Source organism: Scylla paramamosain, chromosome 34 (assembly GCF_035594125.1).
Source record: "Scylla paramamosain isolate STU-SP2022 chromosome 34, ASM3559412v1, whole genome shotgun sequence".
Classification (NCBI taxonomy): Eukaryota; Metazoa; Arthropoda; class Malacostraca; order Decapoda; family Portunidae; genus Scylla; species Scylla paramamosain.
The window spans coordinates 4,604,326-4,620,355 of record NC_087184.1 but is presented as its reverse complement, the minus strand read 5'-3'; the positions used below and the strand labels follow the sequence as shown (position 1 = coordinate 4,620,355).

Below are 16,030 nucleotides of genomic sequence, written 5' to 3'. Positions count from 1 at the left end.
ACATGTCTGGGGGGGATTCCACTTGTATCACTCTTTTAGACAGGGTGGAATCAAAAGCTTTTCATCTCATCAGCTCCACTCCTCTAACTGTCTTCAACCTTTTTCTCATCGCCAGAATGTTGCATGTCTTGCTACCTTCTACTGCTATTTTCATGCTAACTGCTCTTTTGATCTTGCTAACTGCATGCCTCTCCTCCTCCCACAGCCTCGCTGCACAAAACTTTGTTCTTTCTCTCACCTCTATTCTGACCACCTCTCTAATGCAAGAGTTAACCAGTATTCCCAGTCATTCATCCCCTTCTCTGGTAAACTCTGGAACTCCCTTCCTGCTTTTGTATTTCCACCTTCCTGTGACTTGAACTCCTTCAAGAGGGAGGTTTCAAGACACTTATTCTTCAATTTTTGACCACCACTTCAGACCCTATTCAGGACCAGTATCTCAGTGGGCTTTTTTTTTTTGTTAGATTTTTGTTTCTCTTCTTGTGTCCCTCCTACATATAAAAAAAAAAGAAAAGAATGCTTTAGGGGATCCAGAGGAGAGATTGGAGTGATAGGACAAGATACAGATATGAGCAGAATTAGAGGTTAGGAAAAGGTCAAGAATGTCGGGTGCATCTCGGGTAACAGCACAAGGAGAAGGATTAGAGGTTAGGAAAAGGTCAAGAATGTTGTGGATATCTCCAAAACGGTCAGGAATATGAGTAGGTTGTTGCACTGGTTTCTCTAGTTGTAGAGGATAGCAAAGTTAAAGGCTAGTTCACCAGGATGGTCAGTGAAGTTAGAGAAAAGCCAAAGCTGGTGATGAACATTGAAGTTTCGAAGAATGGAGATCTCTGCAAAAGGGAAAAGAGTAAGAATGTGCTCTAATTTGGAAGTTAAGTAGTCAAAGAATTCCTTATAGTCAGAGGAGTTAGGTGAGAGGTACACAGTACAGATGAATTTAGTTTAAGAGTGACTGTAGTAGATGATCGAAAACCCGGAAGATTCAAGAGCATGGGCATGAGAGCAGGTTAAGTCATTGTTCATGTAGATGCAACATCCAGCTTTGGATTGAAAATGAGGATAGAGAAAGTAGGAAGGAACATATAAGGGGCTGCTGTCAGTTGCTTCAAACACCTGTGTTTCACTGAGGAAAAGATGAGGTTTAGTAGAGGAGAGGTGGTGTTCTACAGATTGAAAATTAGATCTAAGACTGCGAATGTTGCTGAAGTTAATGAAGAAAAAGTTGAGGGGGATGCTAAGACACTTAGGGTTGATACCAGAAGAGTAGTCAGACTGGGGACATTTGTGGCCCCCTCTCCAGATGGGGACTCAGTGGCTGGTGTAGGAGTCACCATATTGATTTTGAATTTTGAGTCAAGGGTGTGTGTGTAATTAGGTGGATGTAGTTTTGTGTGAAGGAAGATAGTTGTCTTTAGAGGGTAGGCTTTGACTGGCCCCTTGTGTAATGAGACACAAAGGGAAGCATTCAGTGAGGTCACAGGTGGGTTCAATGATAAGTTCTCAGCACCCCCTGATTAAGTGCTTTAGACCTCACTGGGAGTAATTATCATTTGGCAGGTGTCTACTGCCTCCTCCTGTGTGGTTATTTGTTAATTTATACTCCTTATCCACTTCCTGAAGTTCTCTACTGTTGTTATCCCCACACTTCATCAGTTGTTTGAATCTTGCTTAAAGATGTTTTTTTTTCTTTTGATTTTCAACCACAGTTTTTAGTTCATCAGTAATTCCTTGTTAGTTTGTTTCCTTGATGTCCAGACCTCCTTTACTGGTACACATTCTTTTATTGCTTCATCCACTCTAATTCTAAACTTTGATCACATTTTCTCTGTCTCCCTCACCTAAGTACTCCCAATTTATGTCCAGTCTGTGTCTCATAAGGTCATAGTCTGCTCTCTCATATATGTATGTTTTGGTATAACAAGTCCTGCCTTGAACTTCAGCCTCATAGGTGAAAGTAATGCAGGCATGATCACTTCACCGAAAAGGACTTCCGTAATGCAGGCATGATCCCTTCATCCAGTAGGACTTTCGTAATGCAGGCATGATTGCTTCACCCAGTGGGACTTTCTATTCTAATTTCTCCAACTGCTTCTTCCTCACTGGTAAATACTAGGTCTACAACACTTCCTCTTGGCCTCTCTCTATACCTTGTGATGTCCTTAATGTGTTGTGTCAAGGTGCCTTCTCTCTCTCTGTCTCAATAAACTTGTACTCTATACTGTTTCATCCTCCTGTTGTGGTGTTGTTTGTCCAGTTAATAAATGGTACATTAAATCCCCTAAAATGATCTTGTATGCTGTTTGCTTATTGTTTATTTCTTTCGTTAATTTCAGTAGTTTTTCATTCTCACTGGTTCAACACTTGTACTTTATATATGGTTGTAATTAATATGGTTTCAGTCATTCCTTTTACCTCTGTCCACAGATACTTGCAGTATTTTTGTTCCACAGTTATATTGTTAAAGTTTACATCTTTACATACATAAATTAGCAGGCCTCTACCTTCTTTTGTATTAGTAATATTTTTTTTCAATTATTTTATATCCATCAATACTATATTCCAATGATAATACATTGGATCTGAAATTCTTAGGTTTAACTTCTTGCAGTGTTATGATACAAGGCTTATCTTCATTATCCTGTACTCTTGTTTTCATTTCCCTTAGTTTATCTAGAGTGGGCACATCCACATTGCAGAATACAACTTTAACACGTTACCCACTTCTTGTTCTACGGGTGTACCACTAACTACATTTCTCTATGGCGACTTGGTACATCAATGGTGCAATGATGAGTAAACAGGAGTATATATTTAAACTCATTTTCTCCTTCGCAATTACTGATCGGACATTTTCTTGACTTTCAAACATTATCAAGGAACATGAATAAGCGGAAAATGAAACACAGGAATATGTATTCAAATTTATTTTCGAGCAATATGATACAGAGGTGTGGCTTATCTTCACACTCAAAACAGAATCTGTTTACTCTTCCAGCTTTATTTCTAGCTACTTTGAGTCCTTCAGAAAGTGAGATTTTTTGTAGCAGCCACAACATCTTTTTCTTGTATATCTCTTAGGTCCATCTTTCTCAGTCAATATATGAGGGCTCCTTTTTCCTGATATGACTCCAGAACTTTTCCCAGGTCTAATGTTCTCAGGTTCATTTCCAGTGAGCAAATACACTAAAGCCTCTTGAAATTGCAGCTGATTCATCTTAGCCATAGGGAAGTACTGGCAATGGAGAACCCATGTATTTACAACTAAGAGTCCAGCAGTCAGTTCAAAGGCCAACTTTCTGTACCATTTTTTTGCTCTTTCTCAGTGGACTGTAATAGGATGTGTATTGGTCAGAGACATCCACACCTTTGTTTGCCCTGTTGTATGCCATTACACTTTCTGGTTTTGAAAACCTCTTCTTTGTGTCTTTTTATCATGCCACTGGGAACTAATTGATCACTGTGTTCAGGCAGAATTGAAATAGTCAGTACATTTCTTTTATCCCTCCATTTGAAAACTCATGCCCTTGCTGTTCTCCTGTCCTTTCATTTCATTCTTTCTGAGTTTACTTTGAGTAACTTCCTTGGGAAGGTATTTTCTTGTGCCCTTTAGATAAGTTTTTTTATCTGATAGGTACTCTGCTAATGTCACTGAACAGTAGTAGTTATCAGCATAAAGGGTGGCACCCTGGTCAAATAGCTCTTCACAAAGTTCTCCTGTTAGGCTTTCTGTGGAGTTTAGTTCCTGACTCTTTTTTTGACTTATGGCGTGAATCTTGAAATTCCACGTATAGCCACTTGGAATACATACCTTGTACAACTTGAAGCCATATTTATGTGCTTTCCCAGGAAGATACTGCTTTACATTAATTCTGCCCCTAAGGGGAACCATGCTCTCATCAATTACAAAAATGGGCCTGGCTTATGAACAGCCTGACAGCAGTCCGTAATGGCAGTGACCAAGGGTCACATCTTGAATAATGGATTAGGTGGATCATCAACTTCAGTATTATCCCTGAAATGTATACACCTAAGAAGGATTTCAAGTCTCTCTTGTCATCACACTGCTGACATAAGAATCAGAATACAGCTTGTTCTTACTCCAATAGGAAGAAATTTCTGGCATTGCAACAGTTCCCATGCATACAATTATACCTATGAACTTATTTATTTCTTCCCTAGTTGTGGGTTTTCATTAAATGAGACGTGACCTCCTTGTCAGTGGTGCTTCATTTATTTTTTGTTGAGCATATACATTTGGCTGATTAACTATTGTGTCCAAAAGAGCATCACTTATGAATAATTTACACAAATCAATAATGGTTTGCCTGTGACTGAGTTTACTTGAGGCAAAATAACCAGCTCTTTTTTACTACTAAAGGTATAGGAATGCTGTTTGGAAGAAACAGGCCCCCATCCCTGTATGCTGGTACAGAATCATCATCTGTCTCCCTCTACTTCATCTGATCCATCATCTTCTGTCTCTCCTCCTGCTTCACTTTCTTCACTGTTACTTGAGTCGCTCAAATTGGAGGGAATGAAATCTTCATCAGAGCTTTCTTGCTCAAAACGACTGCTGTAGAATGACAAAGGATCCATTTCCTGCATTCCAAAAACACCTAAAGATGTTAACAAATCATTGCATAGTATTTCCATATCAATTATTATCAATTATATTTAAATCTAATAAAAAACTGTGATATATATTAACTTATTACAATTTTTTTTTTTACTTGAAAATCAGTGGTACATGAGTGGCCCAAGACACAACAGATGAATAAAATACTTGAGTATGGTGAATTGGGCCACTGTTGGTACACTGAGTAAGTGCTACACTGGTGGCCCAATACACAGTGGACAGTGGCATACACTAATGTGGATGGTTTAGTTTCGGTGATGGATGAAGTGAATGAATTTATAAAAGCAAATGAACCAGACATCATGGCAGAGGTAGAAACTAAACTAAGATATTCAGAGACACCAAATTTAGGAGGGGGAAAGTACAATATGTGGATAAGAAACAGATGTGGAAAAGGAGGAGGTGGAGTGATGATGCTTGTTAAAAAGGGTATCAGGGTGAAGAGTGTGGAAAAGGCAGAAGGCTAGGTGGAAGGCCTAAACTTACAACTAATAAATGGAAGAAGAGGATTATGATATGTCACAGTGGTGTATGTCCCACCAAAAACAAAGACCTGGAATAGACAAGAGCATGAACAGTTGCTGAGTGAGACAAAAGAATGGCTTGTAAAGAAAATTAAAGAAAACAACAAAATTGTTATAATGGGAGATTTTAATTGTAAAGAGATAAATTGGGAGGAGTGGAACACAAGAGGAGGAGAAGACTCATGGAGAGATAAGGTTCTGAAACTGGCAATGAACAATATTATGACTGGGTTGAGGAAAACACTAGCTACAGAGGAGGAGAGGAGCCATCAAGACTTGATTTAGTATTATCAAAAGAAACAGATATTATAGAAGACATGAATTATAGTTGTCCACAAGGAAAAAGTGACCATGTCATGATAAGGTTTTGTATTAAAGAAAAAAGAGAAGGAAGTAGATGTGAAGATTATAAAAAGTGAAAGATTTAATTATGGTAAGTCAAATTTTGAACAAATGAGGAGATACTTTGGTGAAGCGGACTGGAGTACACTTATCACAGCAAGTAATGTGGAAAAGGAATGGGAAGCTTTCATTAATATTTATGAAGAGGGAGTGAAAAAAATATGTACCAAAAGTAGAGACAAAGAGAAGATATAACAAAGACTGGTATAATAGATGTGAAATAGCTAGGGAGGAGAGGGAAACGGCATGGAATAGATGATGGAGGAAAAATACGCAGGAGCTATGGGAAAACTACACAACTACAAGAAATTAATATGTAAGGGTTATTAGAGAAAAAAAGGAAAAATTATGAGAAAGATGTTATGGACAAATGCAAAGAGGAACCAAAATTATTCTTCAGATATGTGACAGCAAAATGAAAAATAGAGAAAGAATAAGCAGATTGAAGGTGAATGGCCAAATGTGTGAGGATCCAGCTCAATTGGCAGAGATAATGAACACGAGTTTTCAATCAGTATTCACAAAAGAGAAAACATTTGTGTGGCAGAGTGAGATGAGTGAGGAAATGGGTCTTTTTTTTTTTATGTAGGAAGGACACTGCCCAAGGACAACAAAAATCCAATAAAAAAATATGCCCACTGAAATGCCAGTTCCATAAAAGGGTCAAAGCAGTGGTCAAAAATTGATGAATAAGTGTCTTGAAACCTCCCTCTTGAAGGAATTCAAGTTATAGGAAGGTGGAAATACAGAAGCAGGCAGGGAGTTCCAGAGTTTACCAGAGAAAGGGATGAATGATTGGGAATACTGGTTAACTCTTGCGTTAGAGAGGTGGACAGAATAGGGATGAGAGAAAGAAGAAAGTCTTGTGCAGCGAGGCTGCGGAAGGAGGGGAGGCATGCAGTTAGCAAGATCAGAAGAGCAGTTAGCATGAAAATAGCGGTAGAAGACAGCTAGATATGCAACATTGCTGTGGTGAGAGAGAGGCTGAAGACAGTCAGTTAGAGGAGAAGAGTTGGTGAGACGAAAAGCTTTTGATTCCACCCTGTCTAGGAGAGCAGTATGAGTGGAACCCCCCAGACATGTAAAGCATACTCCATACATGTACGGATAAGGCCCTTGTACAGAGTTAGCAGCTGGGGGGGTGAGAAAAACTGGCGGAGACGTCTCAGAACGCCTAACTTCATAGAAGCTGTTTTAGCTAGAGATGAGATGTGAAGTTTCCAGTTCAGATTATAAGTAAAGGACAGACCGAGAATGTTCAGTGTAGAAGAGGGGGACACTTGTGTGTCATTGAAGAAGAGGGGATAGTTGTCTGGAAGGTTGTGTCGAGTTGATAGATGGAGGAATTGAGTTTTTGAGGCAATGAACAATACCAAGTTTGCTTTGCCCCAATCAGAAATTTTAGAAAGATCAGAAGTCAGGCATTCTGTGGCTTCCCTGCATGATATGTTTACCTCCTGAAGGGTTGGACGTCTATGAAAAGACGTGGAAAAGTGCAGGATGGTATCATCAGCGTAGGAGTGGATAGGACAAGAAGTTTGGTTTAGAAGATCATTAATGAATAATAATGGGGTGGGTGACAAGACAGAACCCTGAGGAACACCACTGTTAATAGATTTAGGAGAAGAACAGTGACCGTCTACCACAGCAGCAATAGAATGGTCAGAAAGGAAACTTGAGATGAAGTTACAGAGAGAAGGATAGAAACCGTAGGAGGGTAGTTTGGAAATCAAAGCTTTGTGCCAGACTCTGTCAAAGGCTTTTGATATGTCCAAGGCAACAGCAAAAGTTTCACCAAAATCTCTAAAAGAGGATGACCAAGACTCAGTAAGGAAAGTCAGAAGATCACCAGTAGAGCGGCCTTGATGGAACCCATACTGGCAATCAGATAGAAGGTTGTGAAGTGATAGATGTTTAAGAATCTTCCTGTTGAGGATAGATTAAAAAACTTTAGATAGGCAGGAAATTAAAGCAATGGGACGGTAGTTTGAGGGATTAGAACGGTCACCCTTTTTAGGAACAGGTTGAATGTAGGCAAACTTCCAGCAAGAAGGAAAGGTAGATGTTGACAGACAGAGCTGAAAGAGTTTGACTAGGCAAGGTGCAAGCACGGAGGCACAGTTTCGGAGAACAATAGGAGGGACCCCATCAGGTCCATAAGCCTTCCAAGGGTTTAGGCCAGCGAGGGCATGGAAAACATCATTGCAAAGAATTTTAATAGGTGGCATGAAGTAGTCAGAAGGTGGAGGAGAAGGAGGAACAAGCCCAGAATCGTTCAAGGTAGAGTTTTTAGCAAAGGTTTGAGCAGAGTTCAGCTTTAGAAATAGATGTGATAGCAGTGGTGCCATCTGGTTGAAATAAGGGAGGGAAAGAAGAAGAAGCAAAGTTGTTGGAGATATTTTTGGCTAGATGCCAGAAATCATGAGGGGAGTTAGATCTTGAAAGGTTTTGACATTTTCTGTTAATGAAGGAGTTTTTGGCTGGTTGGAGAACAGACTTGGCATGGTTCCGGGCAGAAATATAAAGTGCATGAGATTCTGGTGATGGAAGGCTTAAGTATCTCTTGTGGGCCACCTCTCTATCATGTATAGCACGAGAGCAAGTTGTGTTAAACCAAGGTTTAGAAGGTTTAGGATGAGAAAAAGAGTCAGAGGAGTTAGGTGAGAGGTATACAGCACAGATAAAGTTAGTATGAGAGTGACTCTGTAGTCGTAGCCAGATGGTGGAAAACTCAGAAGATTCAAGAGCATGTGCACGAGAGCAGGTTAAGTCATTGCACACATAAACACAGCATCCAGCTTTGGATAAAAAATGAAGATAGAGAAAGTAGGAGGGAACAGAAAAGGAGCTACTTTCAGTTGCCTCAGACACCTGAGTTTCAGTGAGGAAAAGATGAGTTTTAGAAGAGGAGAGGTGGTGTTCTACAGATTGAAAATTAGATCTTAGACCGCAAATGTTGCAGAAGTTAATGAAGAAAAAGTTGAGATGGGTGTCAAGACACTTAGGGTCGTTGACAGAAAGGTAGTCCAACCTGAGGACATTTATGGTACCCTCCCCAGATGGGGACTCCAAGGCTGGTGTAGGAATCTGGGGGAAATCCAAGTGACTGAAGAGGATGTCCAGAAACAGATGGAGGGACTAGATGTTAGGAAGGCCCCTGGACCTGATGGAGTGTCACTGTGGATACTAAAAGAGTGCAATCAGCAGTTGACATGGGTAATACATAATGTTATTGAAAGCTCCGTAATTCAAATCAGAGTCCCAATTGAATGGAAGAGAGCCAACATAGTGCCAATCTACAAAGGTGGTAGTAAAGAGGAGCCCTTAAACTATAGACCTGTGTCTCTAACAAGTGTGGTGTGCAAAATATGTGAAAGATTGAAGGATAAATGGATGTAGTACCTAGAGGGAAAGGAAGTGATAATAAAGCAACAATTTGGATTTAGGAGAAGGAGGTCATGTGTTACAAACTTACTGAGTTTTTATTCTAGAGTGGTGGATATAATGCAAGAAAGAGATGGATGGGCTGATAGTGTTTATTGAGACCTGAAGAAGGCCTTTGATAAAGTGCCACACAGGAAATTGTTGTGGAAGTTGAAGCATAATGGTGGGCTAATAGGGGGGGGCCTGCTAATATGGATGGAAAATTTCTTGACAAACAGAGAAATGAGAACAGTGGTAAAAGATAAAAAAAAAATCATCATGGAGGGAAGTTATAAGTGGAGTACCCCAAGGCTCAGTAATTGCACCAGTCATGTTTGCAGTCTATATAAATGATATGACGGAGAGTGTGAACAGCTACATGAGCCTTTTTGTGGATGATGCAAAGTTGCTGAAGAAAGTTGAGAGTGCAGAGGACTGTGAAACGTTACAAGAAGACCAGAACAAGATATCAAGAGTGGAGTTATAGATGGGAAATGGAATTTAATTTAAAGAAGTTTAAGGTAATAGAATTTGGAAAAAGTAAAAGAAGAGTAAAAGGAAATTATGTGTTGAATGGTGTAAGGTTAAGTGGGACAGAAGAGGAAAAGGATCTTGGTGTTACAGTAACTGGGAACCTGACCCCAGAGAGACACATTAGCAAAATTACAGGAGAAACCTATAACTTGTTGAGAAGAATAAGGCAGGCCTTTGCATGTATGGATGAGGAGATGGTCAGGAAGATGATTGTGTCGCTGATAAGACCTAGACTAGAATATGCAGCAGTAGTGTTGTTGCCATACAAGAAAAAGGATATAAGGAAGTTGGAGAGAGTTCAGAGAGCAGCTACGAAGATGGTACCAAGTATCAGGGACTTGTTATATGAAGAGAGACTGGAAAGGATACATCTACCAATGTTGGAAAAGAGGAGAGAAAGGGGAGACTTGATTGCGATATATAAAGCACATGAGGGAGTAGAGGAGGTGGACCAGAGCGACTTAATGGTCTGGGATACATGTCCCTCTAGAGGACATGGAAAGAGTCTGAAGAGGAGTGCTTGTAGAAGAGATGTCAAAAAGTATAATTTCCCATATAGAAGTATTGATGTATGGAACAGTCTGGATGAGGAGATAGTAAATGCAGAAAGTATACATGGATTCAAGGCTAAGTTGGATATTAAAAGATATGGAGATGGGACAGCATGAGCATAGCTCTTTTTCCATAAAGCACAACTAGGTAAATACAACTAGGTAAATACGGTAGAAGAAAATATCGTGATCACGTGTTGGGCCACCAGTGAGACATCACTTTTATGAAGCCATATGAGTCATTGGGACTAAGAGAAGGTATGTACGTATTTTCTCCTTGATAGCTCCAATGCGACTGACATGAGACCAATGTAAAGGTTGCCGTGACAGAGGCAAATCTTGTTATTGCCGTAACGTGGGTAATGTGTTAAACTCATTTACAATATTTTCAGGTTGTTGAGATTTACTTAAACTGAGCTTGCCCCTTCCACTTGTTGGCCTTCTCCTTCCTGCATTAAGTTCCTCTTTTCCTGTACTGTGTTCCTCATTCTTACGCTGCCTTTCTCCATAGTGTTGGGGTGCTTGGCCATGACCCCATTGCTGGATCTCATTGCATCTTCTCTGTACCACCTTCTCCATCTCACCAGATGCCTTTTCCATGGGTCTTCCCTCACCACGTACAACTTTCTCAACTCACTCTCTTTCTGACTTGCATTCTTTAGTCTTGCTTCTTCTCTCAGCTCTTTGTCCTTGTTTCTTTCTTCTTTGTTCATGAGAGACAGTAACATTCCTTAGCATTTCCCTGTTTTTTGCTGTTTGTGTCCTTTAATTTTGTAGGCATTTTTAAGCACTCTGTCCTTTAGTCCTTCTCTCATAGTTACTACAGTCGGCCTTCCCTTCTTGAGGTTGCTGTTTCTGTCATCCTTATTGGGCTCTCCATTATACTTCCCAATTCTTTTATTTCCATCATATCATCCTCAAATATCTCCACTCCAGCCACTTCACAAATTTCATGAATGATAATTTTGTCTTGCTTAATTTTCTCCTACCTAAGACCAATATTAGCTTTTCTGTTAATATGCCCAGGCACACCAATGATCACCATGTTATTCTTCTTGTCAAATCTACTCGTACTCTGTACTTGAGTTGCAGCTTTCTCCACAAGAACTCTGTCAATGTCCTTTTGTTCATGCATCTGTTTCATCTCTTCCTTCATTACATCCCTGTAAGACTCTAGGGCAGGTTTGACGTTGGTGCACACCCTCAGTTATCTCCCTAGACTTTTTTACTCTCCACATCCACTAAATCCTTCCTCACTGTCTTAAACTTCTCTTCTGAATCCATTTCTGGTACTTTGAGTTTTGACTCCATCTCATCCTGCCATCCCTGGAGTGGTGTCATTTGTGATGCTATTTTACCACTGATTATGTTGCATTTATTGCAATACCAGTGAAGGGATTCAAGTTCATAAGTCATTAAAAACTTGTAAATTTCTATCAACATAAATGCTCTCATAGGTGATATGATGCCACTTATCACACAGATTGCACATTAAAGCCTCATCCTTATTGTTTGTTTACTTTTGCAGGTGCCACAAGTATTTGGGGCAGCATCCTGCTTAATCCTCTTGGTGCCAACTGAGCTTTGTTTACCACTCATCACGGACCTCAGATATTTTATACACATTCTCACTATGTGTGTTTTTAGGACTTGTGCTGTCCTTGATTTATATTAAGGAATATATTCCAGTATGCACTCAATAGACTCAAAAGTAACAAAATATTGAAGTAAATGCAGGAGCTACACTGAATACGTCTGCTTTCTGCCACTGCCAAAAATTATAAGAATATTATTTATCTCCATCTTACATTGCAGATGATTCCTGCTCTTTGAGCATCTGTGAAAATCAAGGAACAGGAAATACTGACAAGAAGATAGCCAGAATGGCTCACTGGTTCCTGAAGTTCCTTTTAGTGGCCTTATTGAACCTGTGAGTTCTTTGCTGTTGTATCGGTATTATTTTCCTTCCCAGTTTTCTTTCCTTAATTTGATCCCTTTTTACATGTGAGGGACAATGTTAAGGGGGTATATCAGCCTTTTTGACCCAATTTTTGTCAAAAATGGTGAAATGAGATATTTGCTCCAAAAAATCAACCAGTGTTCTGGTAATATTTCAGAGATAAAGTTTTAGTGTTCCATGCCATTTTTAAAACCTCTAGGGGATATTTAAAGGGACATGTGCTTTGCATTTAATGGTCCAATCTGAGGCATAGAAAACATGTACATTTTCATTTTTTTTTTTCCTGATTTTTTAAATTTAATGTAGTTTTTTTATTATTATTATTATTCTATCTTGCAAAACACGAGATCTATCTGAACAGCTGGCAACCCTCTCACTGCTTTAGTATGGTATGCCTACCAGCACCATTGCCCTTAAGGACTTCCAAGCGAGAGGTGGGTATCGCCTTGCTCAATTGCACTTTTTGTTATTCTTACTTCTGAATACTTATGCTTGGCCTCATCATGCCAAAAACAAGTGCTTTATGTAAGAAGAGGAAGAAGTCCTTCATCAAGGAAAGAGCACACTGGTGGAAACATCAAAATCAGTGAGAAACATACGCAATACTATTACCACCAACACCAGCAGGCTTAGGCTTTAGCTCCTTGTTCATATGCTAAAAAGCAGAGGTTTCTCACACACTCATTCAAATTTCCAGACTGCAGTGGCAAAACGTAAAACACCACCAAACTATCGAGAGATGAAGATATTCTTCTCCCTCTTATCTGAGCAGCTGGAATTAGTGAAGAGAGTGTATACTTGGCTTACATCAGATGAAATGATGAAAAGATGTCTACAAGGAGTCACACAGAACCCAAATGAATCTTACCATAGTCACATATGGCTACACTGCCTGAAGCACCTCAGAGCTGCTGAAAAAAGAAAGCTTGACTTTGTAGTAGCTGTGGCGACAATGGAGTACAGTGGTGGTTATGTCACCAGCAATCTCCATCGCTGTCTTGGCCTGCCATGTACCTCCATACTTCACAAGGGCCTCGAGAAGAAGGACAACAGGATGGACAGGCCACTAATGAAAAAAAAAAAAAAAAAGAGTAACAAACATCTCTCGAGAGAACTCATTTACTAACCTCAAAGCTTCTGTTGGGTTGGAGCGCGGCATCATGGAGACTCACCTTTGCACTCTGTTTTCTCGAAACCAACTTTTTTGACTTTGTGTTTTAATAACTCCGCTAATTTTTAATCAATTACCTTTGTTCTTTTTTTAAAGTGATCACCATTTAATATTCTATGTCTTATTCTGATTAGAATTTTTATTTTGCCAAATCTTCCAGTCAAATTTTTCCCTAATTTCTCACTTTGACAAAATAAAAAAAAAAACGCGAGTTTACAGTTTTATTAAAAATTGCACAAGCATATAAAATGAAAAAAAAACATCAGATAAAACCTTAAAGTATCCATTCTTGCTTTAATCAGACGAAATTTAAAGCAATTTTGGAAAGTCGTAATTACATCATTCTTTACATGCTAGGTGGACAAAATTAGCTTTTTTTTTTTTTTTTTTTTTTTTTTACAGCTATATTGGAACAGCTTAAGTTTATCATTAAGACACAATAAAAATTAAAAAAGTGATTGAATGAGTTTTAGCAAAAATGGCTAAAAAGGCTGATACACCCAGTTAGAGTGCATAAGATTGATGTCATTGCAGTGTGACTGGTTCATGCTGCAATTCCTGGAGCTGGAGAAGAAGCTGTATAGACAGAAGTCAGCTGTCAGTGTGTTGGAGTGGTACAAGAGTGACCCTTGCCGTGCTCCAGCACATCACCTCGCCTACCACTTCTACAAGAACCTAGTGCCGGGATCAGTCACGGAGCAACTAATGGAGCTGGAGGTGTGTAAGGGGAGAAATAACCAAGATAGGTTATAGTGAAGTGTCCAGCTATTTTTCCAGATCCCAGAATCATCTGAGCCAAGCAGAGGGTGTTCCACAAAGGGGTGATAGGACAGAAACACAAGGGAGCAGTGTGGAAGTTTAATCACAATACTTTCTTCACACACTACACACAAGATACCAAAGACAAGAGTAATACGTAATACACATTTACGCAAGGACACTGCCGCTGAAGTTTCTCAACACCCTTCCCCTTTCCGTCATTGTGATATGAGAAAACACTAACATACACACGCATACAACCTGTCACTAGGGACAAATGAGGGTGAGGGCACTTCATTGCAGTGGAAACCGAGATGACAGCCAAGAGAGAACAGGTGTGCCTAGTCTTGGCACCGAGTCTGTTCTGCTGGAGTTGGAATTACAGGGTCTGCAAATAACCTTGGAAAGAGGCTACAAGAAGCCTACACACACACACACACACACACACACACACACACACACACACACACACACACACACACACACACACACACAATGAAGCCTTGAGACAAGTTTAGCTGTTCAAAGCATCCACACATTCTAAAACAGCCGATGACTTGATGCTTTGGGACAGGCGCTGGTGAGCTGACCTTCTACACTCCCAGGTGGTGGAAGAGGGAAGAGTACCAGGTTCCCCTGCTCCTCCTCGGCTTGCTTAGGTGGGAGTGGTGTTTCATCCCTTACAAGGTGCTTCTGTTTTCTCACTTCTCTTAATTATTTTTACTTCACATTTTGTTTTGTTTTGTTGTGATGAGTGAGTGAACAAGAGAGCAACTAATGGAGCTGGAGGTGCTTCTGCCTTCTCACTTCTCTTAGTTCTTTTTATTTCACATTTTGTTATAAGCTGCCTATGTTGTGACAAGTGAGTGAACAAAAGAGTAACTAATGGAGCTAGAGGTGCTTCCATCTTCTCACTCCTCTTGGTTCTTTGGTGATTAATTTCTCTTTCTACTTTATATTGTGTGTTGTGATAATTGAAGTGACAAGAGAGCTAATACAGTCAGTGCCAAATGGTTGTGTGTGTCTTAAACATAGTGTTATACTTAGTTGCTGTGCAGTGCGTAGAAAATACACAGGTCATGATGAAAGTTCAAGCTATAGAGTTTTATAAGAATGGTGAAACAAGTAGAAAAATAAGCTGTGCAACTGATGCCAATGTAAAGACTGTGATGTGAAATGGTGTGATGAGTGGTGTGAGGATGTGCTAAATGATCAGTTATGCTCCACTTTTATGATTGCCCAAGTGCACATTCACCCTCTCTGCAAACAAGTGTAGTGGCATTTATTTGGGTGAATGATCATAGCACCATGATGTTCCAACAGCCAGTGTTTCCAGCACTTGTGTTCACCAACTGTGTTGTCTTTGGAAGTGCCAAAGATTTACCAGTGATATACAACATCAGTGACTATATTACCAACCATGGTTTCCAAATGTCCTGCTGGCTCCACTGACTGCCTTACCAAGGCCAAGAGAGCAAGAACAAGCATCAATCTTGAGATGAAATTGGTGATTCTGAGGCAGCATACTGGAGGAGAAGGGATGAATGCCTTCGTATGCTTGCTTGATTTGGCCCAGTCATCTGTCTCCATCGTCCTCAAGAATACTGCATCAGAAAAGCAGGTGAAGCTTGCACTATGCTCATGGCAAAGACAACCACCACACTTACTCACTACATTGAGAGTAAGTAGAAAAATTATTTTTATTTTATTGCTTTATTCTTGTGTTTGTTTTATTAAAGTAACATGTTTTATTAATTTAGGCAATAACTATTTACATATGATATTTCATGGTTTTTATGGGTTTTAGAGATAATTAGGGCACATTCATACAGGTCTTGGAATGCATCCTATTTTACCCCACTCATTCTTAACTTGGCTATATGATCATTTGCTGTATGATTGCATCTTCAGGACCCTAATTCAATCACATAGCAGAGTAACTGTGTTAATATATATATATATATATATATATATATATATATATATATATATATATATATATATATATATATATATATATATATATATATATATATATATATATATATATATATATATATATATATA

General features: G+C 39.4%; 1 protein-coding gene across 14 annotated transcripts in view; it reads left to right on the top strand.

Moving 5' to 3' along the window:
• LOC135090064 (uncharacterized) overlaps nucleotides 1-16,030 on the top strand; it is a 97,381-nt gene that overhangs the window by 28,778 nt on the left and 52,573 nt on the right. For 5 of the 14 annotated variants that reach the window (XM_063986337.1, XM_063986334.1, XM_063986332.1 and 2 more), the window contains 2 exons: nucleotides 11,889-12,003; nucleotides 13,739-13,921. In XM_063986337.1, the coding sequence (XP_063842407.1) occupies nucleotides 13,751-13,921 (171 nt within the window). In that variant the 5' untranslated portion in view covers nucleotides 11,889-12,003; nucleotides 13,739-13,750. Of the gene's footprint in view, nucleotides 1-11,601; nucleotides 11,709-11,888; nucleotides 12,004-12,416; nucleotides 12,468-13,738; nucleotides 13,922-14,537; nucleotides 14,651-15,286; nucleotides 15,645-16,030 lie in introns of those variants that run through there. The other 9 variants (XM_063986339.1, XM_063986338.1, XM_063986327.1 and 6 more) reach the window with 6 other exon arrangements.